Genomic DNA, 25429 nt, shown 5'->3' on the forward strand with positions numbered 1-25429 from the left:
GTGTTTTTGACACTTCTAGCTGGTCGTAGCTGATCTGTGGCAAGTCAAAGCTGGTTAAACTGGCAGAGTAAGCTGGCGGTGAACTGTTGGACTAGCAGACTGCATACAGTACGCTGGTCAGCTGGTGAACAGCTGGTTGACCAGTTTAAAGTGTGAAAAACACATCTTAAACCAGCTTGACCAGTTTATACGGGTTCAAGATGGAATTTTCAGCAGGATATAAACGGGGAATTTTACCATAAATCATGTCATGGTGCCAGTCCCTTGTATGAGGAAATAACTGAATACCAGAAATGCTGCACCATCAGAAACAAACACGGGCATGCATTTCATGCGGCGAGACTTCCAGATCATTCCTATTAAAAGCCGCTCCCTCTTTAATAAATGCAAAGTGAAACTATCACACGGTGATATATGTGCACGGTGTACACATAGCCTACATGTACACAGGCTATGTCAAGAAAACCTTAATTACACACACACAAACTTATACATCCATGTACACATATCCCGGGCAACTCTGCCATTGGTCTTGGCTTGGCTTGACTGTGAGAAATTGAGAGGAAAGTGGGATGAGCAAACCGCGGTTTGCAATTTGTAATCGTAATGAGGTGTTCCTTAGACAACTGTGCAAACATGCATATCGACAGACGGTTCAAAATCAGCCCGCCCTATAGCACAATGGCCAACAACTAGTACTGTCAGGGGCGCCTGACATTAAAGAGGCGGGTGCACTGACAGACGGGAGTGTGTAAGCGACTTCAGACCGCGAGACGGAGACGTGTTGTCAACCGTGCCCTACTACGACTTCACACAGAGGAATACAGTGCACATGCTATATGCCGATGGTTTTAGGAGAGTAGTCACACTCGGCTGCGTATTCTTATTTTCCATCGAAGAGACGAGCGACTGGTTAATTGATTGTTCCATCCAGAACGACGACTGCACGTACGTTTACTACCACTAGCCTACTACTATTATTATTATATGATTTGTTTATTTAGTCATTAATTTATTATTATTATTATTATTATTATTATTATTATTATTATCTCTAAATATATTTGAATTAGCTGATGTTTTGATGTCTATAGTTAGCCTAACTGTGGCCAAGGGACAAATGGAAATCAAGTTGTTTATAGTTATTTTTCTTAATCTTCCTATCCCCGTTAGAAACTTTCCAAACACTTGTTAATACTTAAATTTTCGGTGGATAAGTAATCACGATTTTTTTTTTCATTCTATAAATCTAAATGGAATTATTTCACCTGTCACGATGCGTGCTTTTTGTATTTAAAAGCTTCATAACATCAGTTTTTATGCTAGTTTTTTGCTCCGTTTATTTTTAACCTGGCCTGTAGGCCATCTTTGATTGTTTTATATGCTATACACGGTATCCTAATATGCAACCAGTATTTTCTTTGTAGCCTATAATGTGATAAGGTCATGATTTCATCGTACAGCGCAAAAATGTAGGCTAGATGATCCGAGACTGGAAATTCGACTAATGTTTATACTGCCCCGAGGAAGATGAGTAATGTAACCATAGGTCTGTGTTCTACCAAACACGCGAACTTACCAGTGTGAAAATGATGAGACGTAGCCTAAAAACATATAAAGTTTCCCATTTTTCTGAAGCTCCGTATTTTCAAAGCATTTGGACTTGCACGTGCACGTTTAACCTAGAAGGCGAGTGTAACATAATCGTGAATGAGGTGCGAAATGTTATAGCCTATGTTAAAAAATTACTCATATTATTCACCCATAAATACACTTTTGTTCAGTCTTGTCGGCTGACGTCCGGTGTGATGGGTGACGGTGATCAGCTGTTCGTCCCAGTTTGTTTAATTTACCGACAAACTTTCATCCAGGACGATGTTTCTGAGTTTTGCCTTGACAGTCGTTAACCTTGACAGGTAAATTACATTGTGTTGCAGTATCACAACGGGAAGAGGTTACATACTTTTCAGCCATGTCTGTATTCGTGTTGGGGAGTTAAATTTGAGCACACAATACTTGTGTGCGAATCCGATGTGTGTGTGTGTGTGTGCGTGTGTGTGTGTGTGTGTGTTTGATTCTTCATTGTGGTGTCTGCTAGCCTACTTGCAGTCCGCTAATTGCTATTCACGGATCTTCTCCTCAGCTCCAGGATAGAGACCCCTGCCCTCGGCTCGCCCGGCTGGTGTTTCCTTCGCGGAGGAAGTCCCGCAAGCCTTCAAGATGCACATGAATAGTTTGCTGAACCAATGGAGTAAGTGATTGAATAATTTTGTTCCTTCACAAAAGCATACTTCCTGAACTTTCTCATTAGCATTAGCTTTCTCATGACATTAGCACAGGGCTGTGAAATGATATACTTATATTATATACTTATATACGATATATATACTATATTTATATATATTTATATACTTATAAATTATATACTGTTATATACTTCCAGCAGGTGTGGGATATTTGTCTTCTTTGTTTGTATGAATGTCTTCCGTACATATAAAACGTGCTTGTCCTAAAAATAACTACGGTCAGATAATATCCCTCTAATTAATTTTATGGGCCAGGCCATTAAAGTTGAACTTTTTTTTCTTTTCTTTTTTTGCTTTGATGAATTTTGCTTTCACAAACCAATAAGTAGTTTTCTCTCATTTCCCATGACGTGGAAGCCGTGTGAGGCTGAACTTGATGCATTTGCGCACGGACCTCCCTAAACTGAGAGTTCCGCTCAGACGACAGCTTGAAAGATGTCCAACAAATATATTAGTTTCCGTCGCCATCGCAAGATCAATCGTGGCCTCTGGTGTGGAAGAAGTATCGCGTGTTCAAGTAAACTTTTGCATTTTAATTTAGTCCCCAGGCTTGTACTGTACGTTGTTTTTAAAGACAGTGTTGCCATGAAATTCTTCAGAACAAACAGCCGGCTCAGCGGTTGCTTACTGGGGCAAGATGCCAGGCGGCGGGTTTGAGCCAGTATGACATCAACCCGTTTTCCCGTTTTTATGCTAATAGGAAGGTCAGAAAATGTAAATATTAGCATTTTGCAAAATTATTTATAGTTAGTTTATAATTTAATGTTGCTGTTTATAGCGTACATTTAATGTATTTAAAATATTTGTTTACTGCTTAGGGGCATTGCGATGAATACAGTCTTGACTCTGAAGCTGCAGCGTTTGTCATATAAAGACATTGGCTTGCTTGGCCTCCCCTCATTCATTTAAAATAATAATTTAATATTTATTCAGGAAGCTGGGTGTCTTGGTCTCTGGTTCCATTTCCATAAGGGTGGCAGTGAGCTGTTTGGGGAGTTTGGGGGGGGGGGGGGGGGGTAGGGGAATTGGGGCATCAGGGTTCGATCCGCAGCGTGTGTGAACAGGCCAGGTGATGTCATGGCGATCGCAGCAGGAGGTCAGGTGTGTTTCACCGGAGTGTTGGGTTTCTCTGCGCTCAAGGTGTAGCATTGCAAAACACCTCCACGTTCTGCCAAGCTCAAGTTCATGTATTCACCCCCCCCCTCCCACCCAGCCCCCCCCCCCCCCAAAAAAAAACACCACACACACACACACATGCACATAGACGCATACACATACACACAACACATTTTACCCAGTACGATACCCCACATGAACCAGGTTTCACTTTCAGAAAGGGTTTCACTTTTATATGCAAGCTCTCTGGAAAGCAGGTCAGAAAATGCACATACCTTTCAGCACAGTACCGTCTAACCCGGCTATGCAGAAAATGCAGCTTATCTAGTTTCTGATCTTGTTCTCGGGTCAAGGTTTACACAACAGACATTTGAGTTATTTGACCAGCCCCGGTGGAATATTTTGATGAATATTTGTGGAGCATAAACGTACAGGGGAATTTACAGTGGAAACGTACAGGAGGAATTATTGTGGAGCAGTACGTACTTCACGAAATAAGGGCCTGATTGATAACGAAATGCGAGAACTTGCATACTCTTTTTAAAATAATATAGTACGAACATAGAGTTTTTTTTCCGATTTTAATTGTAATTCATGGCACAATCGTAGGGGAAACCCTGACTTGTTGTGGGTTGAATCAGTGAGCTCAGTTCAGGAGGAGCTCATTCCACATTTAATGTAAAGTAATGTCCCCGAATGTTGTTATGTACTGTTTTAGCTAGGGTGTCTTCCCAGGTTTACTCCACAACTGAAGAAGCAGATAAAAAAAACCATAAAAACAAAAACAATCTGGGAACTCTGTTTAGTTTTAAAAAAACGATGAGTATTTGCACTCAGAGAGAAGCCGTGCTGATGAATAGATGCTGCGCCAGTCTCTGTCGCAGACATAAGTGCCGTGAGTCAACAGAACGTGGAATTTAGCAGGGCCGCGAAGATTAGCTGAGTCGAATATGTGCTTCTCAGTGTTTCTTTTTAAAAATTTTTTTTTTGGAAACTCGACCTGTATGCATCTGTTTGACTTCTCTTCCTGCTGCGTAGTTAAGGTCTGTCAACCTTCCAAAACAGAAAATATCCCTGTTTGCGTGGTGTTTTCCTTTCTTTCTTTCTTTCTTTATTTATCTTTTTTGCTGGTCTGGTTGCCGAGACGGGATTTCGTCATCCGTCGGGGTTTTGGAGAGACACGGTTCTTTGTGTTGTAATTACCGCAAACACGGGACACCGCCTCTGTCCCAGACGAACGTGAGTGGTGGGAAGTGCCGGAGCACATCAGTCACCCGGGACAGGGATCTTTTTGTGGCTGTAGCTGCGGAGGCCGAGCGCAGATGAAAAAAAACACATTTCCCATGAATCTGATCCTGGCTGAGTGCACCTCACCTCACCTCGCAGGTGATGTTCAGGTGTGGAACAGAACACAAGAATGTCTGATGCATTGGGTGGAGTACTAATACTGTAAGGAAGCTTTGTATATGAGTCAGGGATTGAGCTTGTTTGTTTTATTTTCTTTCTTAATTAGAGGTGGCCTGAACCATTTGAAACACACACACACTCTCTCTGTCTGTCTGTCTCTCTCTCTCTCTCTCTCTCTCTCTCTACACAAAATGCGCACACACACACACACGCACACACACACACACACTCTTACACAAAATGCACACGCACACTCACACAAAATGCGCACACGCTCACACAAAATGAACACACACACACTCTCACTGTCTGTCTGTCTCTCTCTCTCTCTTTCTCTCTCTACACAAAATGCACACACACACACGCACACACAAACACTCTTACGCAAAATGCACATGCACACTCACACAAAATGCGCACATGCTCACACAAAATGAACACACACACACACTCTCAAGCAAAATGCATGTATACACTCTCTCACACACACACACACACACGCACACATACACACGCGTGTACACACGCATTCACACAGTGGGTCTTGGCCTAGAGCTCTGGGACAGCTACTGTAACGGAAACAAACCGGATTGTGTTACAGACCCACAATGGTGCTGAAGTGGCTCACATGAGAGAGAGATCTTATATCACGCTCTGAAATATTCACAACTCGGGGACTTCACGTCATTTACTTCATTTATTGCTTCATTTTTTCCCCGTTTGCTTCCTGTGCTACAGGGTAAGCGTACTGGGCTTCAGACAGTCCATTAAAAGTGGTGTAAGAATGCTCGTGTCTTCATAGCGGATACGCTGCGTCTTTACTCCAGGAGCTTTCTAAGATTATAAGGCCGTGTAAAACACTGAGGAAGGTGTAGCACGTTGTGATATGGGGTTTTTAAACGCCTCTGGCAGTAATGGATAGCACAAAGGTGTTTATGCTTGTAATGATGTGTTTGTAGTGCATCCTTACAAGGCTGCTTTTGTCCTGTTCTTTTGGTGGAATATAAAGGTGGAATCCCTGCTGTAAAACTACAGGCTCTTTTTTCTGTGTGACTCCTAGGCCTCACCCTGTGATTGCGGGTGTCTGCTCCACCTGCCAAGTTTAAACGTGATGCAAACCTTAATGGCTTTCCATTGTGCATTGTGTTTGCATCTGTCTGTCACCCCGTCTCTGTGTCTCTCTCTCTCTCTCTCTCAATCTCTCTCTCACACACACATATGCACATGCACACACACACACACCCTCTGTCTCTCTCTCACATACACATACCCACACACATACCCACACACACACACACACACTACTGCAGGTAGTGATGTAGTGTTATTCAGATGTATTCCATGACCTTATCTCATCTTGAGCGATATCTTTGTGGAATGAATAACAGAACAGTCTAAAGAAGTGAGCAGACCACAGAGCCTCATGTCCTGTTGCAAAGCGAAAAGAAAAGCCTCTTTTAATAATCTGTCCTTTGTATAATTCATTTTAAGATCCTTGCCTAGTTCTAACCTGTGCTATAAAATTCTCGGTGTTAATTCAGCTATAACAGTATTTATGTGAATCCAAATATATTCTATCAGAGTAAAATGTTCCCAAGTGTATTTACTTCTCTTATTAATTCCCATATAGACAGTGTTTGAGTTGATTTAAGGCCAAACATTTTACTGTGTGCAGCAGCCGTTCTCAGTGTGTGTCCAACACTGTAAATCCCGATTGGTTTAGTTCTGCATAAAGGAGTACGCTTTGCCAGAACAGTTCCGTAGCGTGGACACGGGCGCTATGAAATGAGCCTCAGAAAGCCATTATTGTCTATTAAAATTCTGTTCTTCGCCACTGGTGGCCTCGTACATTACCATCCTTAATGGCTCATTTCTGTCGCTTAGCTTCCGCACGCACTTTAAGCTCAGCGTCCGAGTAATTTAATTAACATCGTTTTTTTTTTTCTTAAACGAGTAATAAAATAGATTGTAGCTGGCTGGCCTTTCTCCTGTCTGGTCGCGCATGCTTGTGATGAAATGGTAATATTTCATAGGTCAGGGTTTCAAGGTCATATTTCCTCAGGTGGTGGCTGTGGTGATTAAAGTCCAAACGCAGCTACTTACTTGGAGATTGCCCTTGTAGGCGGGGCTAATGGGTCAGATGATCCTACGCTGGCGGGCCGTTCTGATTGGCCTGTGAGGAAGCCCTCCGAGAGAGAGGATGGGATTGAAATGGAGCACAGACCTGGCTGTCAGTTCCGCCGGTACAGACCAGCGCTAATGGCCTGTCGCCACAGGGGAGACGTGAAAACTTAGTGATGTTCGTTCTCACCCTAAAGAAGTATGTTTCATTTGCTTATTAACTCATTCTCTTATTAGCTCCCTCTGGTGGCTCACTCCAGCACTCGTTTACTCACTCGTTCATTGCGTGTCTTTCTCATCCCCGCATTCGTTCACTGACTCCATATCACTTCCTCGCTCACTCTTTCACTTACAATGCACCTCATGCATTCACTCGCTCATTCCTTTAATTTCCCTCACTCACTCACTCACTCAGCCAGTCCGCTCTCTACATATCTCATTCACATTCATTCATTCATTCCGTATCTCTGTAACTCACTCACTCACTCACTTGTTACATAGTTATCCTTCGCTCACTCTTTTAATCATTCACTGTATGATCTCGCTGATTCACTCACTCATCCCGTGTCTCTCTCTCGGTCGTTCGCTCGCCCCGCAGAGAGAGACTGGGTCCTGTTCCTGTGTCTGCCCGGTTCCGCGCCAGCGGTGATTACGTTTTTGGGTTTGGGCAGAACCCGGCGAGCCGAGACAGGCTCGCAGTTCTTTGTGCGAGTTCTCAGAAGTGTTTTTTTTTGTCTTGTTTTGTTTTGTTTTGTTTTGTTTTGTTTTGTTTTCGCAGCAGATTACGTTTGATCCATGTCTTTTAGCACGGCTCAGGTAGTCTCCACCTCAGTGGGCGGAGCCTGCATTGTCCGTCACTCAACTGTCAGTGGCCCCCGCTCGGGGGGGGGGGGGGGGGGGGGGAACAGGGCGACCCGTGGAGAATTAGTTTTTGACAGGAAGAGATCATCCAATCAGAGTTGCGACACGTAAGGGCCGATGCCCGTCTGGGTTTTAGGAGGCCGATGGGCATGTGTAACGCAGGCTTAACACTTTTCTGACTCTGAATGAGGGGGAGCAGGGTGCACAGCGAGGTGTTTGCCAGCACGGAATGTTCCCGTGTACACTCCCGATTGCTTCACACCTGTTGATTATCATTACCTGCGTTGCCATTTGCATGCGCTGGTTCTGCATGTTGTATCATACCCGTATGGAGGCCCTGTAAGCCTTAATGTATTCGTGCAGCATATTTTAAACGATCTCCTAGGTATACTTTCCATATCAATTAAGGCATTTTAACTCGCTAACACGAGAAGCGTGCCTTAGTGGTATTTTTAAAGATGAAATAACTGAGTGGATCGTTTCCAAAGAGACCCTGCTCTCATACCCACTCAAACTGCACCCCTTTCCACCGTGTGTATATTCAGATTTAAAATCACCGTGGAACACAGAATCAGTTTTTAATGATGACTCCCCTTTGCAGTCAATCAAAAGTAATTGCCTTACAATGCTGAGACTTCTGACAGGGACTGAGGCACACCATACTGAGCACATGCAGCCATTTACAATTAGTATCACATTATACTCATTACACGTATAATGTTATACTGTGTTAATGATTTGCAATTATTATTATTATTATTATATATTATTATTGACCCTTGTGTGTTTTAGTTTTTCTGACTGAAAAACTAAACAAAAGATAGCAAAGAAATATACTCTTGGCATAAAAAACGCATGTTGATTCTTTTATTGCAAAAACAAAGAGTACATTATACAAAACATCAAGTAAATCAGATACAAATATAAAAAGACCAAATAAAATTATGCAAAGTAATATTTTAACAGTCATTTATGGGCAAGGGCATTTGAAAGTTAAGTGAAATAGAGTCACAATGTTCAATAGGTTGGTAGCGGTTTTTTTTTCTTTTCTTTTTTCTAAATACATGAAGTACAAACAAGGCACATTTTTAAGCACAATAATATTTGGTAGGGTTTTAATGGTTCTAGGTTTGTAAAAAATAAAAATAAAAAATAATCTCCCAAGAATGATAAGACTATTCATCAACAAGCAAACCGATTTATCCTGAAGACACAGTTCAAATAGATTGTCATTTCTGGATAGACAAATGCCATGTTTGTGTCACAGACCACTTCCAGAAAAACTGAGCTTTCCTCCCGTTTCTTTTTTGTTTGTCCTTCCATTTGTCACATTTGATGGCTTGAATTTTACTATGGCGAAAATGAGCGAGGCTGTAAATTGTTATGTATGAAGGCTGACGTGTCACAGCAGGGGAAGGGAATCGCCGTGACAACAAGAGAATGCGGTGAACCGAGAGCGGGCTGGCGGTCTACTAACCGGCCTTGTACATCTGATTGGGTAACCGTGGTGGAATTCCCTCAGCCTTGGAGATCCAAGGTTTACTCAGCACTTCATTGATTGATTTAAACAACCGAGTACAGGATTCCCCTCACCTGCTTTCTTGGCTCGGTAAAAGCAAAAAAACCAGCCGCCCTGCAAGTTCACCGAGGCCAAGAGTGAATACCTCTGGGTTTCCACAGTCTGTCACATTCTCTCTCTCCTAGCTTTGATGTTCCAGGTCATCACCGCCAAGAAAAAACGGAGCTCACGGTTGACCTACCCGATCAAATAGAGGTAGAGTAAATAAATACCGCAGGGTAGAGGTGAAGCCCATGCGCACGTGCAGGGACCTCAGGGGTCGTTTTGGGACAGCCGCCCATTTGTTTCCTCTCGGGATCCGTCCCGGATACCCCCTCTGCCGCGACCCCCGTGTCACTGACGTGCCGAAAGTCAGGTCTGCTCGCAAAGGGCGGGGATGACGCCCTCAGTGTAAACCCCCCCCGCCCCCCCTCTCTGGGGCAGGTGTGAGAATCCACGCTTTCTGCCAACCCCCCCCCCCCCCCCGCGCGCGAGCTGTCGGCCGCCATGTCGCTGCGAGTACAAACGCTTCCCCCCCCGCTTCCTCTTCCTGTCCAGAAGACCAAGAGGCCATTGAATCTGCTCCAGCTGCTGCGCCTGTCATTTACAGCTGCAGGGGTGTCATTGGCTCAAAGCGTCGGTGGTTCTTTCATCGGCCGAGAGGAAAACATCTCTTGTGGGAAAAAACCAGCTCAAAGTCCCAGAGTTCAGCACGCAGCAAACCGAATCCACAGCCTCTGGGCACCGATTCTATAGACCTATCGGATACTCCCCTCCAGCGTTCCACGGTACTGCACTGGATCATGTCTCCTTCATGAATTTTCCGATGGTACAGAAACGGTCTGGCTTTGGCAGCCGGGATACTTAACTTTAAAAGTTAAGAACACAAAGTTGTGCATCTATGGATATGGATTCTCTGTTCTGGGTCAGTGTTAAAGGATCTGCTCAGATACCTTGCTCTGCTGAACCTGAGATTTTATCTTCTCCAGGGTTTTATGGCTGCATCTTAAATCTGCTTTTACACTGGAGCTTGCATATCATTTGGTTACCTTTAATTTATGGGAGGGCATTTATTCTCTCTTATCTTCATTTAGCTGTGCTGATACAATCCCTCAGTCATTGTTAAAATAATGACACTTCATTTTCATACAGTCGTTCTGGAAATATCAGTTCTTCAGAAAAATGTTGTTTTTGATGTGTTTTTAAAATGATCTACTGGAGATCTTTATATTATTAATTTTGAAGAATGGCATTGACATTGTCTCTCTCTCTCTCTTGTCTGCATGCTGTCTCTTATCCCTGATGTCATGGATCTTTGTTGTTTTTTCTTTTCTTTCCTGGCAGACTTCCTTGGTCCTTTGAGTGGATTTAGATGAGACAGTAACAAACAAGACAATTATTTCAGTTAATTTTCCCTTCAGTAGTGCACTTTCAGACTACGTATTTTGCACAGAGCCATAATAACTGATTAAGGGATACCCATCGCCCCTTGATTATAACCTGAAGGAGATGACTGCTTTTAATGAAGGCTCATCTCTGTACCAGTGCTCCACAATGGCACTTACCACAGAGTTGAGTGTCGTCATAAGTAGTGGATCCAGTGGGCTGCTGGGCGGCTCATTCGGTTAAGGCACCACACTGTGGTCGATGGACGAGCCCTACTGTCTCAAGTCGAATCCGGATTGTATCGAATCCGGCCAGTAATTGTGTGATGGGTAAATGGGTAAATGAACTTCATTTATATAGCGCTTTTATCCAAAACGCTTTACAATTGATGCCTCTCATTCACCCATTCACACACACACTCACACACACCAACGGTGAAAGGCTGCCGTGCAAGGTACCAATCAGCTCGTTAGTCGAGAGCAATTAGGGGTTAGGTTTCTTGCTCAGGGACACTTCGACACGCCCAGGGCGGGGGATCGAACCGGCAACCCTCCGATTGCCAGACAGTCGCAGTCTCCTGAGCTATGTCGCCCCAGATGGGCAATTGCTGATTTGCATTGGCCAGGATATAGGTGTGGAACGTGGGTCGGTTCTGTCGGTCTGCATTTCGTCACTCTCTAGTGACCCATGTCAGTCAGTCGGGTGCCTGCGGGCTGCATGTCAAAGCCGCGAATGAGATGTCTTCCCGGACCCAGCTCTGTGTGAGCTTGTCTGTGGGCCGCGGTGTGGGAAGAAGCAGGCTGGCGCCCCCCTGTGTTTCGGAGGGGAAGCGCAGTCGTCTCAACTCCCCTGATACGGCAGTGGGGATCGCGTATGAGGGCAGCTGCCATTGCAGTAGTTCATTGGACATTCCAAATTAGGGTGGAAATTGGATATGTTCAGGTGCCAACATATGTTGGTCACCAATATTTAAATAAAAATAAATGGTAGACTGTCACCTCCTTCACTGCACCACTTTTAAGCTTTGTTTCTGCACCCTATTAATGAGGACAGAGGCAATATGAGTAAAATGAATCAGTAAAAAATAAAGAGAGAGCAGTGATCACAGGTGAAAGAGATGAGGTGATTGACCCCAGATCAGTGAGAGCCTCAGAGTGTAATAAAGTAGGGAAGAGAGAGAGGTGAAGTGGCTGACCCCAGATCAGTGAGATCAGTGTAATAAAGTAGGGAAGAGAGAGAGGTAAAGTGGCTGACCCCAGGTCTGTGAGAGCCTCAGAGTGTAATAAAGGAGGGAAGAGAGAGAGGTAAAGTGGCTGACCCCAGATCAGTGAGAGCCTCAGAGTGTAATAAAGTAGGGAAGAGAGAGAGGTAAAGTGGCTGACCCCAGATCAGTGAGAGCCTCAGAGTGTAATAAAGGACGGCAGAGAGAGAGGTAAAGTGGCTGACCCCAGATCAGTGAGAGCCTCAGAGTGTAATAAAGGACGGCAGAGAGAGAGGTGAAGTGGCTGACCCCAGATCAGCGAGAGCCTCAGAGTGTAATAAAGTAGGGAAGAGAGAGAGAGGTAAAGTGGCTGACCCCAGATCAGTGAGAGCCTCAGAGTGTAATAAAGGACGGCAGAGAGAGAGGTGAAGTGGCTGACCCCAGATCAGTGAGAGCCTCAGAGTGTAATAAAGGACGGCAGAGAGAGAGGTAAAGTGGCTGACCCCAGATCAGTGAGAGCCTCAGAGTGTAATAAAGGACGGCAGAGAGAGAGGTAAAGTGGCTGACCCCAGATCAGTGAGAGCCTCAGAGTGTAATAAAGGACGGCAGAGAGAGAGGTGAAGTGGCTGACCCCAGGTCTGTGAGAGGTGAAGTGGCTGACCCCAGATCAGTGAGAGCCTCAGAGTGTAAGGAGTATAGGGTGAGAGAGGGGTGAAGTGGCTGACCCCAGATCAGTGAGAGCCTCAGAGTGTAATAAAGGACGGCAGAGAGAGAGGTGAAGTGGCTGACCCCAGGTCTGCGTACTACCCGCAGGCGAGCTCTCCAGGACGTGCTCGGTGGACGTCGGCGTGGACACGGAGGCGGACTCCTCGTCCTCAGAGGTGGACTCGTCCTCGGAGCCCAGCAGCCCCGCCCCACGGGGCGAGTCCGCGGACTCCTACTGCCAGGCCGACCGCTGGCACGTGCTCCGCGCCACCGTCCGCAAACTGGAATTCTGGGAAAACTTCAGCGCGGAGCGCATCGGAAGCGGCTTCTCCTCCAAGGTCTACAAGGTGTTTGTTTTATTTATCTTATTGCGCCTTCGTTTCAACGGGCAAGTCGTTAAGAACAAATTCTTGTTTACGATGGCGGCCTGGCAGGCGATAAAAGCCACTGAAGGGAAGGGGGGGGTGGGGGGGTGTGGGGGGGCTAGAAGATAAAAGCACGTTAAAAGCACAAAATGCATCAATAATGACAAACTGAACATAAATTCCGCAACGACATGCAGTAACACCCAGTTCAGTGTTAATTCAACTCTCATTAGACTAGACTGTTCACCAGGGCAGCACTGGCCTGGGGAGCCAAAGGCTTTTTTTCTTTTAGGCCTACCTGAAAACACCCAGTTTAGACATCAAACACCTTTGGCCGATATGGCTCCAGTCCTATAGGAATGAAGTGAAGTAAAATGTTAGTAAAGAGTTGGTTTGACACTGAACACCACCTGTGTTTTGACCTTATTTTTTTTAAATGGGGCGGGTGAGCATTCTGTAGTTTTTTGAAAGCAGTTGGTGGTATTTTCATATTTTCATATGAAACACCCCAAGAGGTGAACCAACAATTTTACTGTTCTTCATTCAGGTAATGCCCATTAATATTACATCCAATAATAGACTACAGCATTGCATCACCAAATATGCTCACTGTTCTTTTACACATTGACACATTTTGACATATTTGTCTTTGCCGTAGTATAGTCTTCCACACAGGCTGACACCTTGTTTCTTTCTTTCATTAATGAGTTGAAATTCAGTAAAGACCATGTGAATATGGTACGTCACATTATTGGGAGTTCCTGTCCTCACTAAGTTGGAGCAGTATGTTCTTTGGTATTTTGACTAGCACCCCTGTCCAAAGGACAACCAGTTTGTTTGCACTCGCATATCACTAAAATTAATATTAATGTCACATATTACATACATAACGTGAATAAATGACATTATTACGACATCATATTTTCCCAATAAATATTCCAGCTGCAGTTAAAGCACATGCTTTTTTAAATTTCTCTATTTGATTTAAGGTCCTTCAGGCTTTCACATCAAGTATTTGTGGACACACGGTATTGTATTTCACTCGCTTGTCAATGGTTATTTATACTTAGCGTTATTTCCCATCTCAGTCATTGAAGTTACTTAGCACAAAATGTCCCAATGCGAAACGCATTAACGCAGTAGAACAGAAGAATATACAATGAGAACAGGCTATTCAGACCATCTCGCCCCGCCATTAAAAAGGAGCGATTTTGAATGGTGCGTGTTGTGCTCGACTAGACGCTTGGCTTTCTCGCGATGTAAAAAAAAAAAAAGGAAAAAGTGAAGACAATGCCGAGCCGGAACATTCCATGGTGTTACGTTCCACGGAACCAGAATGGCCGAGCCGGCGGGGTCAGGTGCGCGGCTCTGCGTGTGGAAGCCATCCAAATGGCTGGCAGACGGGGGAAACTGCGCAGGAAGCTTTCTTTGTAATGAATCCTCTTTCTAGGAAAACACTGCGCCATGTCTGTGCACAAGGCCTGGCTGGCTGGCTGAGTTTACCCATGACCACAACCGCAACAACAACAACAACTCCTCCTGACAGTAGAGCAGTGCATCTGCTGTAAAGATGAACAAATCCAGCGGGATTCTAGAAACATGTCCGTGCAATTTTAAAATGTTTTCGAAACGGACAATAAAACATAAAGTGACGTGACTCTAGCTATACAGCAGATACATCTAGGCACATTCTACACTGAACCCCTTAGGTGAAGGAATAATTTCTTACACTTATTGCTTATTTTATCAGATGAGTCATCTGTAAAGGTGACTTGTGTTCAGCAGTGAAACAGGGGTTCTCACCCTCAGTCCTGGGGGACCCCTGTGTATCGCTGCTTTTCATTCCATCCACAATTACCAGCCCTGCATTTCAACAAGATATTAATAGCTCTTAATTTTTTAATGAATTTTATGTCTACTGAAAGATTTACTCACTTTTGTCACATAATGTCTGCAATGGCTTAGCAAGACAGATCTGCTGATGCTTTAATTTTCTTCTGACGCATGACTAATGATTCCTTTAGAAATAGAGTTTTCCGCTGGGGTTCCACAAAGGTACTGTAGGGGGTCTGCAGTTGCACTCTCATTGCACCCCCCCCCCCCCCCCCCCCCCGCTGTTCCGCGATCACATTCTCCTAGTTCTCTTCCACCGGTCTACGGCTTTTTTATTTCTTTTTTTTTACTTTTACTTATGATGGGAGTCCCTGGATCAGAAGCAGTTCAGAGGGCCCTGCTTTTACACAGAGGTTGCTTTTTTCATTTTTTTTAAAAGGATAATAAAATAGACCGATGGCTGAAATAAATGAAAGTGTTGACACGTGGTCACTGGATCTAAATCAACAGGCCGAACCTGAGTGCGGTTGAGATTGGTTTCGGCAAAAGAGTGTCAAAGAAGTTAAACCTGTTTTCTGCCACATCGATCAATAGAACGTCTGTAATAAAACCCAGCGTACGCCAAGGGTCCCCCAGGATCGTTTTATAACCCCCCGGGCTAAAGTTCCGTGCTTTCGTAATTGATGGGGTTGTTGAGCCAGACATTTTTAATTGACCCTATAAAGTGTGAGATCACAAACGCTGCACTGTACGCGGTTAGAATTTTCTTAACCGAACGTTCCATTGCTGATGTCACAAAAATAGCCTGAGGGTTAAAGATGGCCGAATCGCAGCTGGGTGAAAACGCGTCCTTGTTTGACATAATGCAGGAGCTGCCCGTCGCGTCTCGGGTTCTGGTTGGCGTGTTCGCGTTCGAGCGGAACTCTGCGTCGATAGGCATCTCGATGCGGCGTGCGATACGGTCTGCCCCTCACAAGGGCTCCTGATTGGGCGCATTGTCCTCGCTGGAGCGAGGCCGTGCATGCACTCGGGCCCGGGGGGGGGGGGGGGGGTTGAACTCGGGTCCCAAAAGGTCGCTTTAAACCGAGGGTTCGACCTGGATACCGTGAATCCCGCGGTGCGTACAGTACATGTACGTGTTTTTTTTTTTTCAGTCTGGTGTGTTTTTCTCAGCCCTGCCGCTCGAACAGATCAAAGGAGGCATGCATTGTTCTGGCTGCAGCTGGCGCATGCAGCTCGCAATTCTGCGATGTTCCGACGTCGTTCTGCCGAGCACACGCCGACAGGAACGCAAGAACCGCAAAACATGCATAATGGAAAACAATATTTCAGTGTTGGCTTTGAGTAGTTTGCTATTGCATGTCGTAATTTGGATCATTTCCCCCTCCGTAAATGTAACTCTAATACAGTTATAAAACCCCAGTTTAATATGCTCCCCCTGTGACACAGAAATGGAAAAGAGTTGTGTGTGCAGTTGTGTTTGCGATACATAGCTGAAAATCTGTGTGCTCCAGGCTGATTTCTTTATCTCAGTTTACAGTCCTGTTTCTGAGAGGAGACGTACCGGATCGGCCTGCTGGAAGGCAGATGCGCGACTATCTCCTTCCAGACAGAAATGTTTTTTCTCTGTGGGGCGTAAGACAGACAAAACACCACCGTAGATCCTGTGATTTCAGAGTACAGAGATGAAATTGATTATTGTAAAATGATGTGGGAAGAAAAACATTTGTATATACAGTAGAAAAAAAACAAGACCAAGCCAAAACCTAGTATATGGCTGGACCGGCCGACCAATGGTGTGACTTCATAACTCGGCCGACCAATGGTGTAACTTCATCACTCACTCAGTCACTCAGTCACAGACATTTGCGTTTGCAGGGCTGGCACCGCTGTTGCGGTCCAGCCAATAAAATGAAATAACTATGGGAAGTGGCAGAAAATGGGCAGAAAAATGTGGAATAGGCCTTGACTGTGACCGCTGCCCCCTGCTGGCCAGGTGACGCACTGCACGACGCGGAAGGCGATGGTGGTGAAGATCTACAAGAAGGACGTGGACCAGAGCAGCATCGTGCGAGAGATCGGCCTGCTCCAGAAGCTCTCGCACCCCAACATCGTCAGGCAAGCCTCCTTTCAAAAACGTCAACCAGTCGCTTCGCTCCGTTCTCCCGTTTCTTTCCCTGTCGTCATGATCGGCGCGCTCACACACTTAATAAAATATGAGACTCAGACCGCGCGCTGTGACTCCAGTGTTGTGACTTACTGACATTAATGACGTTGCCTGGTTTCGCTTAGCAAAAAGCTTTGACCTTCTAGCAGGGCCTTGAACTGGAATATTCTGGAAAAAAACGGTATTTTAGAACCTGATATTCTAACCGGTTAACAGTTACAAAACAAAATAGCCGTTACACTTCAGGCTATTGCACACATATGCAGTAAGTGCTTGACGAAGCTCTCACAACATAAATCATTCAGAAATACATTGTTTGATTGTCAATGTGTCAATATTGAAAAATGTGTTAAACAGCATGGGAAATATATATAAAATGATGATGTTGACATTCAATAGGCTAGCGCATGCTAAAACTTGACGTGCGTTTTTCAGTCTTGGAACCTCGGAAGGGATATCAAATTACCTCATTAAGCATACAAAGATGTATCTGTGAGCTTATGTTACATTACTGGCATTTGGCTGACGCTCTAGAGAAGTGCATGAATCAGGGTCAAATATAGTTTGTATTATGATCAACATGAGCCAAAAGTTAAATTACTGTTAGACGATAAATTTGAGTTTACTTTTGAATGCGAGAACCTTTGGGTTTATGTATATGTATTGTTATGGAGGACTGGCTTGTGACATTAGCAGAGAAAGAATCTGACACTTCTGGAATCTCTCCGAGGTTTATAAGATGTTCATATCTGTTCTTTATTTTTTTATTTTTTTGGTTTTAGGTATCTTGGAATCTGCGTGAAGGATGAAAAGCTGTACCCAATCCTAGAGGTGTGTTATCTTCTTTTATCGCCTTCCTTGATTAGTTCAGAGAGATATGGGGAAGGGGAAAGGGGGGGGGGGCTCCGATTCTACCCATCCTGCTTTGCTTGTCAATCGCAACCAACTGTGTCTGAGCAGGTCCACCAATCAGAACGAGTTTTTCAGCATGTCTCAGGTACACCTGAGCGTAGCCAAGCAGTCATCAGTGTACATGCAGTCACCTGTCCGCTCACCTGCCCAAACCATATTTATTATTATTATTATTATTATTATTATTATTATTATTATTATTATATTTTAAGCTTCATTTTACTAGGAGTTCACCTTGAGCTTTCAAACCTCTCTTTGCGAGTCAGGCCTGGCCAAGCCAAGCCAGGGGAGACTCACAGGTAAGCCAATCAGAGCCCAGAGCAGCTCAAAGGTTAGGATATCAATGCCGCGTGGCACACGGAATGTGGAGCGAGGTCAAAGGGCACGGTGCCAGGGGTGCGGGGCGCGGTGCCAGGGGTGTGGGGCGCGGTGTCTCACTGCCGCTCTGTCCCGCAGTACATGAACGGCGGCTGCCTGGAGGAACTCCTCTCCAGGAAGGACGTGTCCCTGAGCTGGAGAGAGAAGGTGGACCTGGCCTGTGACATCGCCCGCGGCATGATCTACCTGCACTACAAGAACATCTACCACAGGGACCTCAACTCTAAGGTAAACCCGCGGGCATGGCCATGGTGCAGACTACAGACACAGACACACACACGCACACACGCGTGCGCACACGCACACGTACACACACACACACACACACACACACACAAAATGACATGTAACATACACACACACACACACACACACACACACACACACACAACATGATGTATAACATGTAACATATACACACACGCACACACACACACACACACATAACATGACGTATAACATGTAACATACACACACACACACACACACACACACACACATAACATGATGTATTACATGTAACATATACACACACGCGCACACACACACACACATAACTTGACGTATTACATGTAACATATACACACACGCACACACGCACACACACACACACACACACACACACATAACATGACATATAACATGTAACATATACACACACGCACATGCACACACACACCCACACGCACGCACGCGCACACACACCTACTGGCGCACACACAGATGTATACACACACACACATACACACACATACAGACACACACACAGATATATACACTCACACACACACACACAGACTATAAAAGCCACTCTCAGGTTTTGTATAGCTCATTAGCTTTCAGTCTGAATAATTCATCAGGTGAGGAGGCTGAAGGAGGGCCAGGTACGAAGGCCCAACAGGTGCTCTTTTACCCGCTGTAGCCAGTTTCTGAGAAGCATTTAAATAAATAATTGAGTTCAGCGTTTCTCTTCTCAGCCGGCACCTTGCACGCAAAACGCGTGCGTATCTTTCCCCTGCTTCCTCTTTTCCCGTTGACAGTCACATAGTCTGACACCACCAGCGTGCCCCTGCAATTCTCTCTGCTGTTGGCCCGCGTGAGGTGATTAAAGAACAGCGCTTTAATTCACTCATAGAGAGTAATGGGTCAGGATTCAGGAGTGATGCTGCGTTCTGCCTTAATGTTATCGCTCCCAGAGGAGAGCGGAGTCTGCCTACCGCAGGGGGTTTAAGCTGTGCCATACTGCCCCCTACTGGAGAGTGGATTGGATGGCAACAAAGGGGACTGCTAATATTTCACCACTGCTGTCTTTACTGCAAAACAATTGAATTAAATATCTGTGTGTTTGTAGGTGAGATTATCTGATACAGAAATGTTTATGTATGTTGTTATTATGATGATAATGATGATAACGATTATTACTATTAATAGTAATATTTATTAATAATAATAGTAACAGTAATAATAATAATAATAATAATAATCACCGTCATCAACATCATCATTGTTGTCTTCAGGATCACTGTTCTCCACTATACCTCACCAGAACTTTCCTACGTCAGGCTCCTGATGCAGCATGGGCCAATCAGAGCGCAGGAAACGTGGCTGATGTCCTGTCTCTGTCTTGTCCGCGCAGAACTGCCTGATCAGGGTGTCGGCGAGGGGGCGGGAGGCCCTGGTGGCGGATTTCGGGCTGGCACGAGAGGTGGCCGACCTGCCCGCCAACGACCCGCAGAGAAAGCTCTCCCTCGTCGGCTCCGCCTTCTGGATGGCCCCCGAAATGCTGAGGGGGGAACCGTACGACCGCAAGGTACAGAGAGCCCCCCCCGCCCCTTCCCCGGCTGTCAGCTCTTCCTCAAAGGAGCAATCATTCACCTTCACAGCAGAACTTCTCTTCCTCATCCTCAGTCTAAGGCACTGACCTGAAATGAAATGAGTCAACATAACTTTATTTATTTAGACATCACTTCAGTTAGGATGCTCAAGGAACAATGGATGAAGGAAGGAAGAATAAACACACATACAAACAATATACAAGCTTATACAGTGAAAATAAAGCAGACGTTTAAAAATGAAAGAAAAAAATCATTGGAGGAAATAAATTACATGGATTGGAATCAAAAGCAAATTAAAAAATGTTTTTTTAACTTAATTTAAAAAATCAAATTAAGGAATGGCGGGGTGGCGTTCACCGTTTTATAAATTCGTTGCCGACGGTGTTCTAAAATGGCCGCCCGCCGCCTTCGCCCGCTCGGGGGGCCGCGAGCCGTAGCGAATTTGGGGAAAGCTGCGTGTGAAAAAAGGCTGAAGCTGTTCCATTTCCGACGCTTCCAAATGGAATAATAATTCGGGAGGAACTGAAGAAAGGAGGTCACGGTCTGATTGCAGCCCTTCGCGAGTGTCACGCCGTCCTTCTCTCCTCCTCTCCTCGTCTCTCTTTTCCCTCTCCTCCCTTCCGATAGCGTCCTGGGCTGGTGCCTGAGGCTCTGGGAAAAAGAAGTAGTGAAATCCCACTATTAGACAGGGGAAGAAATCCTGCTTTTTTTTCCAGGAATTTCATCCTCTGTTCCTTGATCGTTACTTTATTTTTGGTGATGGTGCTCACGATCAAGTCTGCGCACAGTACTATTTGGTTTAATATTTTAATATTTACTATTTGGTTTAATATTTTGTTTTACCTCGGAAAATTCCTGTCATGAATGAATCCAATGTGTGACACGCTGACTTTAAATGGCACTGTATAACAAAAACATAGAGTGCTTGGCTGAGCAGGTTATTATAAGAGTGTGCAGGGGCAGTGGGTTTCACAATGGCTGCGGCGGTGTATGTAGGTTTTAAAGAAGGAAATAAAAGCAGCATTAAAAGCTGAAAAAAAGGGGGCCTCCAGTGGCGTAGCCCGTAGAGCGCTTTCCACGTGAACATTGCGAGCCGCGACGTCGGCGATGGTTCGAGTCCGACCGCGCGACCTTTGTCGCGTGTCTCTCCCTCTCTCACTTCTCCTAATTCTTCCTGTCTGTCAAATACAGCTGAAAAAAGACCCCCAAAAAAAATAAAGACTCGTTCTAGGAGGGAATCGCGGCGCGCCGCTTCCGCACGTTCAGATCGCCGCGTTTGGAACAGGACGTTCTCCAGAGGAGTCGTTATTCTTCCCTGTCAGTCCCGCGCGCGTTGGTTCAGCGTCGTTTATTAGGTTTCATTAGGGCCCGCTCTTTCTCAGCTCACTGCATCATTACAGCGCACACAAATCACCGAGGCCATTTCCGCGCGTGTCAAAAGGCGACAGGCTGAATGTTCTTTGTTTCTTGGTTTGGTGAGTGAGTGAGTGAGTGAGTGAGTGAGTGAGTGAGTGAGTGAGTGGGTGAGACGGATTAAAAAGTGGTGCACGTACGAAAGCACACGGATTCTGCTATGATGTAAATACGAGGCGAATAATAATTTAGGTGTTTCTTTGACCAAATTTACCAATTATTCTTTTTTTTTATCGCCCCATTCATCTGGAATATGCAATTCCATGAGAAAAAACATTTCTTTCAAAAGGATACTGTTTTAATGTTTTTGTGTCTCGTCTTTTTCTCTCATCTCCTTGTTTAATATTTAATTATTTTAGTAATCTTATCTTAATCTTATTTAGTGATCTTATCCAGAGTTATTTACGGAACAAATTACACTTAAATGTACACACTCTGTGACTACTCTATTGTCAAGGGTTACAAAAAAAGATCATTGAATGATTGACTGAATGGCTGACTGACTGAAATATTTGTTCATTTGTTGATTGATTGAATTATTGGTTATTGAATTATGGTTGAATGTTATTCGGTTTGTTGGCTCGTTGATTGGTTGACTGATTGACTGATTGATTGATTGGTCGATTGCCTGACCCTCCTGTGGCTCCCCGCAGGTGGACGTGTTCTCCTTTGGGATTGTGCTGTGCGAGATCCTGGGCCAAATCCCGGCCGACCCCGAAATACTGCCCCGAACCCAGGTAAAGCCTGCCCCTCATCTCGCACGGCTCTGCCATGGGAACACAACGTGGGTGTCCCCTGCTGATCCCCTTGCTTTCTGCTGGCTCTGCTTTCTATCTGCCTGTGTGTCTGTCCATCCGTCCATCCGTCCATCTCTCTGTCTGTCTGTCTGCCTGTCTATCTGTCTGTCTGTTTATCGGTCTTGTCTGTCTGCCTGTCTATCTGTCTGTCTATCTGTCTGTCCGTCCATCTCTCTGTCTGTCTGTCTGCCTGTCTATCTGTCTGTCTGTCTATCTGTCTGTCTGTCTGCCTGCCTGTCTATCTGTCTGTCTGTCTGTCCGTCTGTCCGTCTGTCCGTTCGTCCATCTCTCTGTCTGTCTGCCTGTCTATCTGCCTGTCTATCTGTCTGTCTGTCTGCCTGTCTATCTGTCTGTCTGTCTGTCTGCCTGTCTATCTGTCTGTCTGTCTGTCTGTCTGTCTTTCTGCCTGTCTATCTGTCTGTCTGTCTGTCTGTCTATCTATCTATCTGTCTGTCTGTCTGTCGCTTTGCCGTAATAGCTGCCTTTGGCTGATTGAAATGTAATTATGCTGTACTTTTCTGAAGCCCAGTAACAGACTTGGCATAATCAAGAACATACTGTGCTACGTGCTAAAATTATTCCTGGTCTGTTATAAGCGCTTGCCTGTCAGCGATTCTGCCAGCGCACTGAATGAACTCTCTTTCTTTCTCCGGTTCTCCGTGGGCATATGAAATCAGGATTATGTAGTTATGGTAGTGATATTTAAATTTAAATAGATCGTGGTTACTCAAATCTGGCCCTCGATTCAAAATCCGGCCCTGGTTTTCTTTTCTGCCAGGTAATTAACTGAACAATTAGTGCTACTGATTGGCCAGACTGGATTCACACCTGACTCCCAGGCAAAGGGAGGGTGGAAAACCAGCAGTTCTCAGCCCTAGAGACTGTGATTTGAGTAACACGAAAGTAGAGGCATCAATATAAAGAACAAAATACTGTAATTGCAGAAAATAAAATTATGTATTGGTTTCACAGATTGTTACTAAATACATAGCATTTGGCTTTACCATGTGTTATCATTAGAAAAGAATGCATATATCTATATGCCATAAGTGTGAGACTGTGCTTTTGAATGTGCTGGGTACAACATGCCACTCCAGTGCAGTCTGTAGGCAGTAGTCTCTCTGGTGATGCATAATTGGTCTAAGCCCAAAAAGGGGGCGGGATTATATTTATTAGTGCACTTCCTGTCTGATTGAGTAATGGCACCTGCCCCCTGCCTGTGCCCCTGTATCAGCTCAGCAGTGCAGTTCATAGACTGAGGGACTGTGAGGGAGTTAGATCAGGACTGCACAACAAGGGCCGATCTGTTTCAGGATTTTGTGCCAACTTCTGCTCTTAATTATTTAATTTGCTCAATCATATATCCGTCTGTCATCTGTATGAGCACCAGCTACAGTCACAAACTACAAGCTTATCCAAAGGATTTTACTGAGCTCAGACACAGGAGTTAACCAGCACAGTTTATAGAGCTGTCAGAAAACTAAAACTAAGGTAATCGGTTGGAACAAAAACCAGCATGCAGACCGGCCCTCCAGGACCAGAGTCGTGCACCTCTGAGTTAGATGGTAGTGCATGCACCTCAGAGCCAGCAGAGGGCGCTACAGTGATGGGGCAGGCCTGTAGCTGCAGCTGGCCATTGGGCTTTGCTGAACAGAAGGTCTCTTGTGTTGGTCAGGATTATGGGCTGGACGTGGCTGCGTTCGAGGAGATGGTGACGGGGTGCCCACAGCGGGTGATCGAGCTCGCAGCCAGCTGCTGTATGGTGAGTGAAGCAGGGAGTGAGTGAGGGGATGTGGGCGAATGAGTTTACAGACTGTCTGTGTGTTAGTGAGTGAGTGAGTGAATGAAGGAGTGAATGTGTATGTGTGTGCTTTAGTGAGTGAGTGAGTGAGTGTGTGTGTGTGTGCTTTAGTGAGTGAGTGAGTGAGTGTGTGTATGTGTGCTTTAGTGAGTGAGTGAGTGAGTGAGTGAGTGAGTGTGTGTGTGTGTGTGCTTTAGTGAGTGAGTGAGTGTGTGTGAGTGAGTGATAAAACTGACTGGTACAGGTGCAAAAGCACACTGATACTGCTGTGTCGTAAGGGTAATTAAGTAGAGATTTGTTGCTTGTTTGATTGACTGATTGTTTGATTGACTGACTGATTGACAGATGGAGTCCTTTCGGAGGCCTTCCTTCTCGGAGCTGTTGGACGAGCTGGAGGATATCGCAGAGACCCTGGAGCTCCCAGATTTGGAGTTGAGGTCAGGGTGACCCCCCCCCCCCCCCCAAGTTAACCCTCCCAGAGAAAAGGACTGTGGGCATTGTAAATAACCGGGAGTTGGGGCACCGTCCTGTCGTCATGGCAATCCACACTTCATGATATCGTACAGAGACACGCTAGAGGACTCCACGCCCGGTTCAGTGGAGGGCGAGGTGTGAGTGTGTGGATATAAGGGCTTGTATATTTGATTGTGTGGGCACGTGTGCATGTGCCTCTGCATACAGCATACACCCCACATTAGCCGACAACCACTGTTCTCCGACGCTGTTTGATAAAACAGTGTCGTCTGTAACCAGGCTGAAAGCGACAGGCCATCATCTTTCCCTCATCTCTCCCCGTCTTTGTTTTTAGCACCGCTAACGGTTAGCTTAGCATTTAGCTCCTCCGTCGGCCAGCCTCATCGGTGCGCCTCGGAGTCCAGTTGGGACAGAACCAGACGGGCCCCCCCCCCAGGGCTTTCATTCTGAGGTGATGCTCAGGGGGTGGGAGTGTAGCACAGTGGGTAAGGAACTGGACTTGTAACCGAAAGGTCATAGGTTCGATTCCCGGGTAGGACGCTGCCGTTGTACCCTTGAGCAAGGTACGTAACCTGAATTGATTCAGTACATATCCAGCTGGATAAATGGATGCAATGTAAAATGATATGCAAAAGTTGTGTAAGTCGCTCTGTATAAGAGCGTCTGCTAAATGTAATGTAAAGCTACAGCTTGAGCGTTCTCCTGATGTAGATTCAGGTAACAGGTAACCAGGACTGTAACATTCCAGAAACGTTCCCTGTTCAGCTGTCGGCAGCCTCTGATTCCTCCACCT

The 25429-nt window shown here is 45.3% G+C and overlaps 1 protein-coding gene across 1 annotated transcript; it reads left to right on the forward strand.

Annotated features, from left to right (window-relative positions):
- The first annotated feature begins 730 nt into the window (after positions 1-730).
- On the forward strand, positions 731-25178 carry zgc:113162 (uncharacterized protein LOC553743 homolog). Its single transcript, XM_035390365.1, has 10 exons — positions 731-948; positions 2144-2251; positions 12770-13008; positions 16856-16977; positions 17809-17857; positions 18395-18544; positions 19953-20126; positions 22218-22301; positions 24037-24123; positions 24508-25178. The coding sequence occupies exons 2-10, from the start codon at positions 2221-2223 to the stop codon at positions 24607-24609; spliced, it is 1038 nt and encodes a 345-aa protein (XP_035246256.1). The 5' UTR covers positions 731-948; positions 2144-2220; the 3' UTR covers positions 24610-25178.
- The last annotated feature ends 251 nt before the right edge of the window (positions 25179-25429 follow it).

This window comes from Anguilla anguilla, chromosome 14 (genome assembly GCF_013347855.1).
Source record: "Anguilla anguilla isolate fAngAng1 chromosome 14, fAngAng1.pri, whole genome shotgun sequence".
Lineage (NCBI taxonomy): Eukaryota > Metazoa > Chordata > Actinopteri > Anguilliformes > Anguillidae > Anguilla > Anguilla anguilla.